This window comes from Falco punctatus (assembly GCF_963210335.1).
Source record: "Falco punctatus genome assembly, chromosome: 1".
Classification (NCBI taxonomy): domain Eukaryota; kingdom Metazoa; phylum Chordata; class Aves; order Falconiformes; family Falconidae; genus Falco; species Falco punctatus.
This window is the reverse complement of record NC_137580.1, coordinates 96,779,388-96,795,173: the sequence shown is the minus strand read 5'-3', so window position 1 is coordinate 96,795,173 and position 15,786 is coordinate 96,779,388. Positions and strand designations below refer to the sequence as shown.

Here is a 15,786-nt window from a genome sequence, read left to right as displayed (position 1 = left end):
ACACGTCCAAGGGCAGCCAGAAGAAGAAGCTGATGGACCTGCTAGTGCCCAGATGGAGTGGCGGTGGGCTGCAGAGAGCAGGGAGAGCTACACCCAGCCCCTTTCTGTGCAGAGCGATGTGGCTGTCCCAGTGTGTGGCAGGGGAGAGGGCAGGCAGCATCTGGTTTTACAGGGCAGTAGAGACAGGCTGGCTGTGTGGATAAACAAGCTGCTGCGGCAAGAACCTGTGATGGTGATGGGGCGATACCGTGAAGGAGGTGAGAATAACACCTTCTTCAAACTGGGGAAGGGGAAACCCTGTGTCTGCAGGTCCTGTCCTCTCCAGAGCTGCTCGCTTGGTTGAGCAGATGTTCAGTAGATGTTTTTCTCTTTTCCTGTGTTTAATCTGAGATGAAATTGAGGGGACCCTGAGCGTAGCCTCAGCCATATGACCGCAGCAGGAAGGTGAGCTGGTTGGTATGTAGCCATCCATGGCCAGGGTGCTGCCTTCAGCCTTCGTCCCCCTGCCCGTGTTTGGCCGCAGATGCTAGCTCGCTGGCAGCTGGTTTGGGGAAGGCTTGTGGATGAGCTGCTTGAAATCTTGGGCAACGTTTCTGTGGTTGGACAGGAGCTGTGCTCGTTGCGTGCGTGGTTGCTGGTGATGGTTGGGCCATGGCAAGCTTTTGATTAGCACAGTCTTGGACGCGTGGCGTAGTCAATGACTGGAAGAGTGTTGAAGGGCTTAATCCTGAGCAGCCTGTCAGCCTGCTTGTGTGGACACAACTGGTGACAGCTCCTGGAGCATGGCCTGAGCTGTTAATCACAACAGGTGGGATTGAGCATGGTCTCTGTGGTGTCTCTCCCTTCTAGAGGTGGGATCCTGTATCATCCTGGCAGGCTCCCCAGGGGTACATCACCCTGCAGATGGGAAGGGAAGAGGTAGTGGGGACAGTGACTGGCTGAAGGTGACCAGGGATGGATCCAGCTCTCCTGACTCTGCGTGGAGGGCCCTGGCACATCCCTGCTGGGGCTGTGGGGGGCAGAGCAACCCTGTGATGGGTGCGCTGGCGGCTGGTGTTGGGGACAGCCGTGGTCACTGGGCTTTCTGAAGGGGCAGCCCTGGGCAGAACACTTGTCCTGCAGGAGCCCAGCGCTGCTCCGGAGGAACGGCCAGGAGCATCCCTCTACACATGGGTGCCAGAGACTGCGGCAACATGCAGGGGGCCATCCCACCCCTGGCATTGCTGGAAGCCACAGGTGTGAACGCTTGTCCTGCCTGCAGTTGCCTGCACTTGGCTCCCTGGCAGAGCTCAGGCAGGCTTTTGCCGCGTAGACATAACAATTTGCAGCACACAGACTGTCTCTTCCCGCTCCCCAAGCCCCCCTTTCCCCTCGCCTCCCCCATGTCATATGTTCCAAAGCGCACTGCGTTTTTCAGGCGGTAAATAACAGCCATGTACTCCGCCGTGCTGTGTTTATCTGGACTCCATCACAAATGGAGTTCTGAGCCAGCTCGCTCGAGTGCTCACTCGAGTGCTGCCTGCCTTCCCACGGGCTGAGCCGGGATGCACCATATCTCCAGCAGGGCTGCCGGGAGCCAGCACCCTCCAGAACGGCTGGGGGCAGGGGGACTGGTGCCTGGGCTGGCACAGCTCAGGGGGACAGGGACCTGCATCCAGGTGGCAGCACTTCTGATGGGTTTAAGCTTCTAAATGTCAGACTGTACCATTTATGCCTTCATTTTTCTTATTTATTTCAGCCATTATACAACCAGCCTTCAGACACCAGGCAGTACCATGAAAACATTAAAATGTAAGTATGTGGCAATAAAGGCTATTTTAAATGTCAGGTTGGGCATTAGGCTGGAGCGGGGGGGATGCTAGCTTGCTCCCAGATCCCGATTAAAGCTGCCAAGGAATCATGAGCATCCTTTTAGAGCTGATGCTTCGCTGCTCCAGGTGCCTGAAGCCCAAACCTGCTCCAGGAGCCCGGCAGTTGGGGGCTGCAGCTTCAGACGATGCTGAAGGTGCTGTTTGATTTCTCTCAGGGTGGGGGAAGGGGTGGACATGGGTCCTGGCCAATCTCTTGGCATTTTCCCAGAGAGCACTTACCTTTGGGTGCTTTCTGCTGTGTTTCATGCATCCTGAAGTACAAAATCAGCTGCTGGCATGCGTGCATGTGTGTTTGTGTGTGAGAAAGATGAGGTAAAATGAAAAGTTGCAATTACAATTAGATTTTTGTGAAGCACCTCTTGAATGTCTAATAACAACTGGTTGTTTCAAAGATACTTACTGAGACTTGGCAATCATCTAATTTGACTTATCACCTTGATACACGATTTAATCATCAACCTGCATTTAATAACTACAGTGAGTTCCTGAACATAGAAGAAATAGAACAGATAATGAGAATAGCGATAATTGTGATTATTGTTGGAAACATAAATAGTCAAACCAGATCTGAAACTTTTATCTGCCTTGAATCAGCCAGCGATTGCTCTGAGCTGCCTGCAGCGTGTCTGTTTTGGTACGGGCTTGGTCAGCTGGCAATAATCATCTTTAATAATCTATTAACAAAAGCTAATAATATTTTGCTTTTCAGTGGTGTGTTAATTGATGCCAGGGGGATTATAGGGAAAGAGTTAATGTACTTCTGCTCAGCTGTGCTGCAGGGGAGCCTGGTAGACCCTGGCGGTGCTCAGGTGCTCTCTGTCCCCCAACGGTGGCAGCAGGGAGGAGGGTTTCGTGATGTGACCCTGTGGCTCATTGCCCGGCCCTGCTGTGTTCCTGCTCCACCCAAGGCCTCCGGTGTCATCCAGGCGATGCGCTCACTGTAAAGCATTCAAACCCTGGAGTGTCGTTGTCCGTCGTCCCCCCCCCCCCCCCGAGCTCTCCGGTTCCCCCCAGGCTCAGCGGGTCACCGAGCAGCCTCAGTGGGCACTGGCACACAGAATGCAAGGGTCGTGTTTGGGTGCTCGCTGCTGTACCGGGCGCTGCTGGGGCAGGGGAGCATCTTCTCTTGGGGGGGTGCGGGGGGAGGGCAAGCAGGCAGAGAAGGCAGTGGGAATTGATGGCTTTTCCTGCAGCTCAGAAATCCCAATAGCTCTTTGCTTCCAGATGTTTCTGTTGTGCCTTGTGTTGGCGATGCATTTACCCCTGCTCATTCAAGCTTGGCAGACGCTGCCGTGAGCCTTGGGCAAGGACCCACCGGGATTTTGGCCTGTGTGTGCTTTGGCCGGGGTCTCTGTCATTCCAGCCCTCCGGCCATTGCTTTCTGTGGACACGCTGCCAGCACAGGCAGCTCCGAGGAGCGGGCAGCACACCTCTCAGGTGTGCTTTTCTAGCTGCAAAGATGTAAAAAAAAAAAAAAAAAAGGCAAATAAACCCAGAGCCACCCCTTCCAGTTCGCTCATGCAAGGCAGGGCTAATGAAGTTAGGTGATGATGATCCTCTTGGGCAACGCGGTGGTGCCTGCCTGGCAGGGGGTCTGCGCTCCCCACAAGCAGCACCTGCTTTTGGAATCTGTTCTGCTGTCGGTTCAGGGGGTTGGCGACTGATAAAGCACCTTGTTGTGGTATCAGATGGGGGCTCAAGACATGCCCTCCCCCTTGCTGGCTATGACTCACCTCTGGCACTGGTGGCACATAGCAGTCACTGTCCCTTGGGGTCCCCTGACCCCCCCCCCCCCCCTTCTCTGGAAGGGCTCCACAGCCATCACAAGCTGGGCACCGAAGGTGGCGATTTCAAGCTGATTGCTAGTTTTGGCCTTGCAAGAACGAGTTAAAAGTAGATCCAGATACTTCACCCACTCTCCGTTCCCCTGCCAATATTTGTGGGTTTGTGATCACATTTTCCTGTGATTTAAATGATTTCCTGTCCTCGGCTGCTGCCTGGAAGACGGGCGCAAACAAGAGGGACCTGACTGCGCAGGTCAGGAGTGAAACCGGCGATGAAATGTGAAGCCCTGCCAAGCCAGCTTCCCATGCTGTCAGAGCAGGCACTCCTCTCCATCCTTCTTTCGCTGGCATCCCTGGGGTTGTCCCAAGCCTGGGCAGTCCTCCCGGGCGGCTGCAGCAGGGGCAGCGACAGACCCAGGAGAGGTTAGAGCAGGTGGGCTTGGGGTTAATGTTCACTATGATTAATGCTTCAAAGGTGTGGGAAGGAAACCACACGTTATAATGAAAAGCTGCCATCTCCTCCTTCCAGAAGCCTCACAATTAGTTGCCTTCGGCTGGTTATTGATGCCAGCCGAGCGTGTTTACAGATCGAGGTCAGCAAAAGGCCCTCAGGCGAGCTGGGCTCCTGATGTTTGCTGCTTTTGACTGTGGGCCTGACTTGGAGGTCATGGGGTCTGAGCTTTGCTGCTTGTCAATGGACGTGCAGAGAAATTGGTGTGTCCAGCTCTCCCATCTCTTGTGTCCCTACTGCACGTTAAAGGACATTTGGGCACTTGGAAGGCAGATACAAAATCAAGATTTCAGTGATTCTTCCAAGCAAATAATTCAGGTCCTTTGACCGAGAGGAAAAGATTGACCAAGTTATGCTTGGATGTTCAAATCCTGCCTACACCTTCTCTATGTGCTGCACTGGAAGGTATTTTTCATGTTCTTTCCTCGTTCTTAATATGTTTGTGCCTTTCTGCTCTGGAAGAGCATCTTCTGCTCTGTAGCCTGGAGGCAGCTGTTTTGGTAGGAGATGGAGTAAATCCTCAGGGTGCTGGGAGACATCAGCCAGATGCACCAGAGCCCCAGGACAGCTGCCAGGACACCGCAGGTTGTATATTGCGAAGGTGTAATTGGATGCAGATTCTTCTGACCAACTTCACCTGATGCAGATTTAGGCATGATAAAAAGCCTTTTGGCAGGTTGCTGGAAAATCGTCTCGGTTTGTGATTGTGTCCGCAAAACCTCCTTGCGTGCTGGCTCTGTTGTGCTAAATAGAAACTGCTCCTGTGTGAAGCTGCTTTGGAGCCTCGTACCTGGGGCACAGCAGGGTGGCCAGGCTGTTACAATTCACAAATACTTTTTTTTTTTTAATATATGTTATTTCCTAGGGTGGTTTTTTTTCTCTCAGTTGAATGTTTGCCAGTGTCAGTGGGAAAGCATTTGATATCACAAAGCCAGGATTCCTCGATTTCTCTACAGCAATACTCTGCCTTGCAACACTAGTTTAATTCTTCCTGCTTGTTTGCTTTGCTTTTCAGTTGGGATGAGTCACTTATGCTAATAGAGCTGACTGGGGAGTTACGGGGAGGATTTCTCTTACTGAAATGTTACCGGTCTCTTATTTTCATGGAGTTTTATGGCCTGTCTCCTATTCAGTACAGTTAAAATTAATTTCATGCCCCAGTTCATTCCAGTGTTTGCAGCTTCAAAAGCTTTTAAGGCCTATTTAGCCGCCTGGCTGTGCTCTGTTACCCGTCTGCTGGGGTCCCTTTGGCTCACCTGTGAGTGCAGGCTTCGAGCAAACATGGTTAATTTTGTATGCTACATCTGCTGCCCGAGCTGAGGCACCGCCGAGTGGTTTGTGACGAACACTTGACCTACCTTTGATGGGACCGTGTCCTTTCTGTTTGAACCTGCTTTGTTGGAGGGAAGGGCTCTGCCGCTTTCTCGAGAGAGGAGAGAGCAGTGGTTTGTGCCCTCATTTCTGTAGGGATGGGGTGGCTTTGCTCCCCTAGCTAGCTTGGTCCTTACTCTTCTTCAAGATGTGAATTTTTTGGCTTTGCCACGGGCCGACAGGTTTCTTCAAGATGCATTGCAAACACAACTGGAGGCCACGTGAATGTTTCTGCATCAGCTGAGGAGGTTGTCAAGACCCTTTTTTTTAAGATTTTACAGACATACAGTGACAAATGCAGAGGACGCCGGCTTGTGCACCAGTTAAGCACCAGTGCATCTGGTCTAGGTCTCTTATTCCAGTGTTTTGCCGGCTGGAATGCAAGAGGAGCAGAGCTGCTCTTCCTGCCGTGGCCCTGGTAGTGATTTCGTGTATTCTCCAGACGCTGGCACCAAAGATACTAACCCTCTTTCCTCGAAGTGTTTGAAAAATGACAAGATGTTCACATGAGCAGGATCAATTACCTGCTCTACCTGGTGAGAGATTCTCCGAGGGGCCCTTCATCTCTACGGCAGGAGCTTCCTGCTCGGTCAGCCCTGAAAAACAGCCCAGTAGGACTCTCCTCCCCCCTTTCCCAAAGCAGTCATCTTGAAATCATAGTCTGTGGGATTTGTGTTTGAAAGCAAAATGCGAGCTGCTGAGCCTCGAAAAAGCACACAAAAGGAAAACTGAAAAGCCCAAGGTGAGTACGTGCAAGGTGCTGTTCACCAGGTTTGCTTCAAACCTTCCCTTCAAGAGCATCTCCTTGCTTTTACGCTGGAATTCAGCAGGGGTGGGGTGATGCCAGGCTGCATCCCCTTGAGATGCTGGGGGGGTGCTGGAGGACCAGGGTCTGTGTGTACAGTTAGAACAGATCAAGAGCTCGGTGTGATTCTGGTTTTCTTGTGTGTCCAGATCCAGCCTCAGGAAAGCTGTGTGTGCTGTTATTTGCACATCAGGGTTGTTGTCTGCAGCTGATAGATTTTTTTTGATTTTTGATGGGGGGACACGACATTTTGCCTCTTTAGAATCAAAATCTGAAGTCAGGATTTTCCGAGGTTTAGGGGTTTCTGAATATCTTTTTCTTTCCCAAATGCCTCCCCCCTGCCCCCCAAGAGCAGAACAGATTTCCTCTGAAAATCTAACTATGGCTTTCTAAATCACCTGTCACTTTGGAAAATTTAAGTCATCTTTTCATTACTGGCTGTTAAGGGGGTTTAGTAGCACTGGATTGCCTCGGAATTCATAGTTGAAGCCTGACATGTAACACAAATGCTCTTCCAAAACCCTGTCATTACTAATGCATTCTCTTTCAGGTCTTTTTATTAGGGCTTGTAGACATTTTCCTCATTAGAAATTCACCTAGCAGCTCCCTGCTCATCCCATTCAAGGTTTCTCATCTCTTTTATTCTCTGTTGGCATGCACTGGGGCAGAAGTATTACCTTGTGATGAATTACTAAATGATGGAGACACAGGCTGCAACCTTCTGCTGCTTTCTCTCACCAGTGAAAAGCCCAATGCTGGTTTTGAGTGGACTGTCCTGCAACACCTGGTCTTGCACTTCCAGCTTGGGCTCCAGGGGAAGGCAGACGTGCCGGACGGGTGCCTGACCGTTGGCCAGAAGTGCTTCTGCACTTGCCCTTGTCTCATTTTGGTCCTAAGTGAGGTCCTAAATGAGATGGGCATGAACTTCCCATCTGTTGTTAAGAACCGTGGATGTAATTGCTGCCCAAGGGAGTTGCTTGAGCATCTCAGTGGGAACATCTTTGCAAGGAGGTGGCACTGTGGGGACCTTGACAGGTTGTGCTGGGGTCTGGCCAGGGCAGGCTCTGGTAACAGGGCACCCCTGCTTGCCAAGGCATCTCCTCCTTGGAGCACAAGCGTCTCATTGGCCTCAGCGGGTGAGCCACCAGGTGAATTAACGGTGCAAACATGAATTCCAGTGATGACTTTGGACCCTTGGAAGCTGAATGCATTTTGGACTTGCAGAGGATGATTTGAGAAGCGTCTTTTTCTTGAGTGTTGTTTCTGGGCACAAAGACAGCCTGCCTGCCTTGTACATCCAGAGTTACGAACCTCCACCACTCCGTTCTCAGAGGCCTTAATGGTGCTGGGGGGGGTGGGTTAATCCATCCCAATGCTCAAGGGCTCCAGGGGAATATTATCTACAGATCTGTTTCGCTTTTCTTCCCCAGAAAAGAGTTTCTGAATATTGCAATGGAACTGCTCTGAACAGCTGGCTTTCCAGGAACGTGCCCTGCCTTGGGGTTAATAGGTTGCAGTGTGTTGCCAGCTGGAGCTCTGTGCTCCAGCCATTTCAGAGCAAGCAAATGCATGAGTGCAGTGACCCACGAACAGCATGACCTGCTCCCTGCCCTCTCTGCAGGGTGTCTTGCAGCTGGAGCGGTAGGGAATGGGGGTCCTGGCAGCAGCAATGCGTAGGAGCAGGCGTACCTGGGGGGACACAGCCGTTCCTGTATGCTCTGTGTTGCTTCTTGGCTCGTTTCACCTTGGAGCGTTCTGCCTGTGCTCCTTGGTTCCCGTGGTTCGCAGATCTTCGGCCTCGCTGGCAGCGCTTTGTTCGCTGGGATTGCCAGGAGGCTCCTCCGTTTCCGACCCTCGCCTGCACCATCGATCTGGCTGCACAATGGCTTTGCCAGCTGCTTGCTGCCTCCTTCCCCTTGCTCTTTGCAGGCTTGAGCCCGACTTTGTTTGCACTGGCTGTTTGATGAAAGACGTTCCTGTGTAATGAAATACCCCTGATTAGTTTTGATCAAATAGCGAACTTCCTTTCATCTCGTCTTGCACCCGCTGAAGGTCTCTGCAGGCGGGCTGGGCCAGGTGTGCGGCAGTGCATCGGCTCTTTGTGTCCCTGGGAGCCTTACCCCAGGGCTTTGGCCGCGTCCACATGTGCGTCCTCAGCAGCGCCAACACGCAGGCAGGCGCGCACATCCTTTTAAGATTGCAGCCTCCGGAAGGATCGGAGCCAAGTCCTTCGTGTGGACGCGAGCCAAGTGACTCAAAAGTCAGAGTTACGGGTTCTCTCCTTGACTGGCTCCATTGTGAAAGCCCAAAACCAAAACCAACCTTGCGCCGAGCCAGTTAAGGTGGAAGCGGCTGCTCCCACAGGGCTCCCTTGGCTTTGCTGGGAGCGGGAGATGTTTCACTCGGTGGTTTAGGGGATGGTGTGGGGCTCCCCAGTTAGGTCAGTGGGACTGTGGGGTGAGCATCAGTTATGCAGGGAAAAAAAGCTCTTGCAGAATCACACCCAAACTTACAGATAGTGTTTGAATCCTGCTTCCTGTGCTGGTGGCAGGTGACAATCAAATGTCAAATTTCAGTTTTTAGTTTACCTTGGTTGATCTGTTTTCTCTCCCTGCCTGCCAGTGCTTGTGGGGAAGGGCTGGGCACTGGTGGGGCCACCCCAGGCTCCCCACCTGGGTCGTGCCCCATTTCAGACTGGTGCCTGGTACTAGGGCTCTTGCTGCATTTGTCCAGTTGCTCCCTGCCCCCTAAAGCAGGGGACCTGCTGTTCCTGAGAGCCTCTGCCACCCTGGGCTCCAAACAGACGGGCCTCTGATGTGGAAAAGCCCCCGGATCACCCCCAGCCTTGGCAGCAGGTTCGGCTTATGTTCCCCTTGCAGGGATAGTGGAAGGAGATCATTACCGGGTTGGTTCACCAGCAACAAGGACAGGAATCCTTCAGGCATTTGCAGAGCAGTGGCCGGGAGCCCTCCTTGTCGGGGCTGGCTGGAGGTGGCTCGGTACCTGGGGTCCGCAGAAGCTCACCAGGTCATTGTCTCTGTGGAGCAGGCTGTGGTGGTTGCATGACCTGTGCTGGTTGATTTCCCTGCTGCCTTCAGAGAAGGTGCAGGAAAAGCTCCTCTGGTGACCAAAGGCATGGAGGAGGTCACTGGACATGGTGTCCTCGCCTTGGAGAAGAGCTGCCTTTGAGGGAAGCGTTAGACTGGGACTACACTGAAGTAGGCAGGTGGGAAATGTGTATTGACCATGGCACTGCAGCCATTGAGGGATGTTACATGAAGCTGTGAGCCCACCAGAAAGGTCTTCCCCCACGGGTACACCAGGGAGCTATGGAGCCCATGGCCATGGGGAGGGCAGAAATGCAGACGGGCTCAGGCAGTGCTTAGATGGATTGTTGACCACAAGGACGGGGATGTGCCATCTGGCAGCCCTCGACCACCACTTGCCAGAAGCCGGGCAGGCTCCATGTCTCGCTGGGTCCATCCCAGCCTGCCCCGCCGTAGCAGCGGTGTGGGACACCCGTGTCCTCCCGACCCGGGTGGTGCGTGGTGTGCCAGCCCGGCAATACTTCGAGCTGTCCACAAGAGTCACTGTTGCTTTATCTGAGGAGCCTCCGCTCCTGCCTGTGAACTGCCCGATTCCTTCATCCTCACCCCATGGAGGCTGTGCCCTTCAGGTCTCCAGCCCCGACGCCTTTCTTCTGCCCCAGCAAACCGCAGGCAGGGAGCTGCGAGGATTCAGGCTGCCGAGGAGGATGATGAAGGAGGGCTGGCGCCTGGCAGGAGCGACCTTTCCCGTGTGCTGCCCTAGGGTGGGTGGTTATTTCTGTGCGAGGTTCCCAGCAGACAGCCCGGACCTTCCCGCCGGTGCCGCAGCGTTGTGCTTGGCTCTGGGATTTGCCCAGGGAGCACAGCGTGTGCTTTGGAGACGCCTGGCCTGAATTAACCTCGCTGCAAATGGTTTCTAAGTAACAGTGGTACACGTAGCAAGATAAACTGTGAAGCCTATTTATATTTACCAAGATTGTATTAACCTTTGAAAGGCTGACCTTATGCAAAAAAAAAAAAAAAAAAAAAAAAAAGGCAAAAACATTTAGGGCATGAGGGGGGTTTGTTGTTGTTTTTAATCCTTTCACTCTTTGATTACTTCAGCCTTGATGGTGGTAAACATACACTGGCTTTCAAGGCATTCCTGATTTTTGCAGCTGCGAAGCCATTAAGTCTTTGCCTGTATTAGCATTTTCAAGGTCAGCCATGATGCAAAACTCAAGGCAACCCATCAGCTGCGTAAGAGCTGTTAATTTTCTTCATTTACTCTCCTGTTGCCTGCTAACTTGTGCAGCAGATCCAGCAGCAGCGTGTCGTAGCGTCGCTCCTGGATGTCACCCAGGCTGGCGTGGGGAGGGCAAGGGTTGATTCAGCTGTGCTGGCCCCAGAGGGCTAATCCGTGACCCCTGGCGCATGGTTATCGTTAGCATCACCCCAGCGGTTTCCCAGTGTTAGAGTTTCCATCAGGATTGGAATAAACAGACAACGGGAACGTGTCTTTTGGGCACAGCCTCCTGTCGGAGCTGGTTCGCTGAAGCCTTGGGAGGGCGTCTGTCCGAGGGGGTCTCAGTAGGGTCTCTGCGGGGGGATTTGCTGCCCGCTGTGGTGCCACGCCGTGCTAGAGCTGGTGACAGAAGCTCACCGTGTGGGATGCGAAGGGATGTGGGAGCACAGGGGGAGCTGGGGCTCGGGCGGGCAGGAACCTGTGGGTGAGCAGAGGGGGGCCTGGTGAGTAGGGGGCTGAATGCTGCTGGCTGGACCTCGCCTCCAGCCCCGAGACGGATGCTGCGGAGCAGGCAGCACAGCCCAGCCCAGCCCACTGCTCGTTTTTCATGCCTTCCTCCTTGCACAAGAGGGCAGATGTCACTGCAGCCCTGTGCCTCAGTTTCCCTGATTTTTAAGGCAGGTGAATGCTGTTTGCACAAAAGGGAGTGGTGAGGTTTAGCTCAGCCAGCTGCTTGCAGCCCTCTGAGGCTCCTCGGTGGGTGCAACACAGGCAGAAACAAAAGACAGTGGCGTTGTGTGATCCAGCAGGGAGAAGCCTTTGGCAGCAATGTTTATTAATATAGCTAATGAGGTGGCCTCTGGTCTTTGCAGTGCAGCCCAGAACAACAGCCAAGTCCTTTGTAAACATGCCATCAAAAAAGAGCAAAGGGAGAAAGTGCCCTGTGCTTTGGATTTATTAGATTTTTTCCTCCTCCGATGATCAATGCCACTTTGATTTCTGAAACAGAATCAAAGGACGTGGCTTGATATCCAAGCCCTTGCTCAGAAACCCTTTGTGGATCCAAGCGCCTGCTCTGCAGGAGCCTTCAGCCCCATGCTCTGCCTTCCGCTGATGCTGCCGGGAACTGGAAGTGTGTTTTGGGGATTTGGGGCTGTGTGGCTTCAGCTGGGGATGCTGGAGTCTGTTCCCAGCCAGTAGCTGGTGTGTTCCATCCGTCGGAGGAGTTAGGAGCGCCGCTGGCTAGTGCTGCCTTGAGAATCAAGGTCTATTTTTGCACCAAAGCGTTCAAGGCAAAGGGAAGATTTCGTGCAGCTCAGGCAGGATACAGGGACTTGCCTGTATCCCATACCTCTGGTAACTAACTGAGGGGGGAAAACAGAAGTTACAAAATTTGAATGGTACTATTAGGACCAAGAATCAGGCTCTATTTTTCTTCCTTGGCAAACTAAAAAAAAAAAAGCCACAAAGCTGACTGTGGCTCTGCTGTGCTGGAGAAGAAATCATCCCTGTCCCAAGTCCTGCTGCCTTTCCATTCATGATCCTGGAGATAGTGGCAGTTGAAGACACCCCCACCCCAAGGAATTGTTGTCCTAAATTAACCTGCTAATTATCGGGTGGCAGTATTACTGCGGTGCCGCTGGCTGGGGCTGGGGTCCCCCGGCATGCTGCTGGAGCAGAGGGGCAGCCGGGTGGTGGGCTGGAGGGACCCGGGCTGCCCAGGGCTGCACTTGCTGTGGGATCGCTGCCCGTCCCTGTACGTGCCAGTCGAGCTTTAGTGGTGTAGCAAGGAGAGTTTTAAAAAGTGATAAATTCTGGTACTTTCTGCAATGCCCTCCATCCCTAATTTAGTCACTCCGCTGCCAGTGCTCCCTCTAGGTGAGCTGGACCTTCTGCCCCTTCCCAGCCAGTCTCATTTGCTGCTGGTTAGCTTTAGGGATTTACTGGGAGGAGGGTGTTTTCTCCCTTCCGCATTAGCTAGGCAGGGAAGGCGATGAGGAAGCAGCAAGGGTGTCTTTTCATTCTGCTAAAACCCTGCAGAACATGCCTACATGAGGCTGTTAAGCCCCTGATCAGTAATTACACACTGCAGCTCTGCCTTTAATCGGGATAAAAGACTTAAGGAAACTCCTTTGCCCCTGGTCTCTACCTTTTACCTAGAGATTTTATTGCTGTATTAGTAACAGGAATGACTGCAGGAGCTCAGCGCTCAGGTTCGTGCGGACTCTGGGAGCTCGTGCAGCCTTTCCAACTCCTGACTGCTTTGGTGCTGCTTCTCTTTGAGCAATTATTTCATGCTGTCTTTAGAAAGTAGAAAGAAGAAGAAAGCAGGGGGGTGTCTGGGCAGACGCTGGGGTGGTTGTGGTTGCAGTGGCTAGTTTCTCTTGTGGGTCCTGATTCTGCAAGTGGCTGAACTTTCCTGGCTGGTTGGTTTGCAGCTTTGTTAGGCAGGGCTCCAACAAAGCAAGAGGTTCGGAGATATGTGCTGCCAGCCCTGCCGAAGTCCTGCCCCCTTATCAGCACCTCTGAGCCGGGGGGTGAATAAACCCTGGGCAGCATGTGTGTGTGTGTGCTGGGAGCTCCATCACTGCTGGCCCTGGGGACTGGGGCGACTCAGGGTGGCCTCTGCTCGGGGGTGCTGGGGGGAGCCACCTCCTGCCATGCAGAGCTTGGCCTGAGCCCCCCAGCTCTCAGCACCCTGTTGGGTTTTTGCAGCTTAAAATGTAAAAATAATCAAGAAACAGCCTGACCTGTTGGTAAATGCGGAGGTGAACGTCTGCCCACGGTCAGTGCTGAGCACACAGTGAACGTTTGCAAAACCGGGAGTTTCTGAATTTGGTTTTCAACCTTAGTCCTGCTTGTACCAGCAGATGCAGGTGAAGTTCCTTGTGCTGAAGGGTTTGTTGGTCTTTAAGCGGGTGCGAGGTCCCCAGATAACTGCATTTGCTGCTGTGAAGTTGATGCAGTTCCAAGTTAAGGTGGAAACTGTGCTGCGAGCACAGCAGCTGGGAGTGGGGAGAGCCCGGCTTTGGATTTTAGCCGCCTCGTTGATTGGATCTGTTTTTTGTTTTTTCTTTACAGAAACCAGGCAATGCGGAAAAAGTTAATTTTGTACTTTAAGAGGAGAAATCATGCTCGCAAACAGTGGGTAAGTGATTCCCTTACACCTTATTTTATATGTATAAAGCAGCATAATTTATTACGTGAGAGAGGAAAGGACATTTTCTAGCGGAGAGGTGCTGGTGCTCAGTACTTTGCTTGGTGCGTTGCTGTGGCATCTCTTACGCTTAAAATAACTTGGACGTAAAGGAGAGGTCCCTGATCCTGCTGCAGGCAGCACCTCCTTCCGCAAGCACCCCCTGCAGAGCAAACACGTGGGCTTGGCTTGATCGCAGCGGAGCCCTTCACTGATCTCAGAGAGCCTATTCACAACGTAAATGTCTATTCTGTGAGTAATTGAACCCTAAGAGAGGTGTGAAACAAGCTGACTCTGCTTCCAGTAAATGTTCTGAAGACTGATCTGACTCCTTCCAGCTGACCACAGAGCGATGTTTGAGGATTTGTGGTTTAAAGCAAAAACCAAGCCCTGCACCAGTTTGTTTCTGGGCAGCTTCGCCTGCAAGGTAGTTCCAGTGTCCTTCGAGGAGATGGTTCTTGCTAAGGCAAGGGGCAAGGTGGGGGTTATTATGTGGCTTCAAAGGTATTTGGAGCAAGTTCCTAGTAAATAGAGGAGAAAGTTCATGTGGGATTTACAGAATTTACAGGTTTTCAGCACTGACAGTTGCCTGCAGGAGCTGCTGGCGGGAGCTAATGGGAGGCGAAACCAGCATAGAAGGGGCAATGCCAGGAGCAGCCAACAGCCCCCAGGGGGAAGGTGGGTTTTGCGGTGTCTGTGAAGGGCGATTCAGCTCACAGCACAGGGCTCTGTGTTTTACGTGGAAGATGTAAATACCAGGGTCTGACTTGGTGTCTCTTTCCTGGGGCAGGCTCAGGTGTTGGCATTAGCATCTTAAGCTGCCAGTGGGGCAGGTTTTCCCAGTGTCTTTGGTGCTGGTTTTGGGCAGAAGTGCTGCAGCTGGGAGGAATTGTCAGAAAAAATTCAAAATAATGAGCCTGGGAAGTGGTTTGAAGGCTCTGCCTTTAGAAGTAGCTTTCGATACAGGCATTTCTGAGCCAGCAATTGAATTATTTTCTTATTTCTGGTGAATAAAGGCATGTTCCTTTTCTGTCCTGTGCTTCATTTTCCCCCTCCATTTTGTAGCAGTCTTCCAGAAGCCACAGATCTTGCGCTCCAAGGGACGACTGCGTCTCCCATTTGTGTCCAAACACGTGGTTTTTTAATCTTTTCGATGATAAAATTTCTTCCAGGTTTCTAGCAGGGGGCTACAGGGCTTACACCTCCAGTGCAACAGTCGGGTGCTTCTCGGGGCACCTCGCCTGCTGCAGCTGAGGGCTGGGGCAGTTGTGGGAAGTGGATCGATATTCCCTTCTGCAAAACAGGGATTGCAAAGCATTGTGTGGTTTTATTGAAACCAGAAGGGAAGTGCCCAGGAGCTGCTTTCTGGTGGAAACGGCTGGTTACTGTGCTAAGTCTAGAGTGAGTCATTCTGTTGTGAGTATCAAGGAGCTGGGGGAAAAGGTTTAATTAGGCTGCAAGAACACGGTTCCTAAAATATGGCTTGCAGTAAAGTCGCCTGTCATGCAAAATAGGTGAATTTCTGCCAGCCGGTTTATTCAGTGTCCTTGAAAGGGGATTTTTCAGTTTAGGGAAGCATTTTGCCTATTCTACAAAATAGGCAACATACGGTTGCTGAATTTGCAAAGTGAATGCATTTGCTGATTCTGTTTGCAAAATGGGTACGCTTAGCTATTTTTCTGCCTATTTTGTAGCAGACCCTATTTTTAGCAAAGCCCATCTATGTGCCTGCATTTCTTTCTGACTCTCTTACTTTCTGAGGTATTGTCACTGCCCAGGGCTGGCTGGAGCAGGGTCAGAGCTCGGTCCCTGCAGGGTCCAGCCCCGAGAGCCCCATCAGAGGGTCCCAGGGCTTCCTCCTGCCTCCACCCAGGGTGGCACAGCAGAAGACATTGAATTGCCATCAGAGGGGTCATGCTGCAGAGGGAGAAGGGTGAAAAGGGCTGTTCTGGCCTTAAGAGGTTTATCTCCATCAG

At 52.3% G+C, this 15,786-nt stretch overlaps 1 protein-coding gene across 15 annotated transcripts in view; it reads left to right on the top strand.

Annotated features, from left to right (window-relative positions):
- Positions 1 to 15,786, top strand: part of NCOR2 (nuclear receptor corepressor 2) — a 252,056-nt gene that overhangs the window by 146,652 nt on the left and 89,618 nt on the right. For all 15 annotated transcript variants that reach the window (XM_080369504.1, XM_080369506.1, XM_080369505.1 and 12 more), the window contains 2 exons: positions 1,739 to 1,791; positions 13,696 to 13,762. In XM_080369504.1, coding sequence (XP_080225630.1) covers positions 1,739 to 1,791; positions 13,696 to 13,762 — 120 coding nt within the window. The remainder of the gene's footprint in view (positions 1 to 1,738; positions 1,792 to 13,695; positions 13,763 to 15,786) is intronic.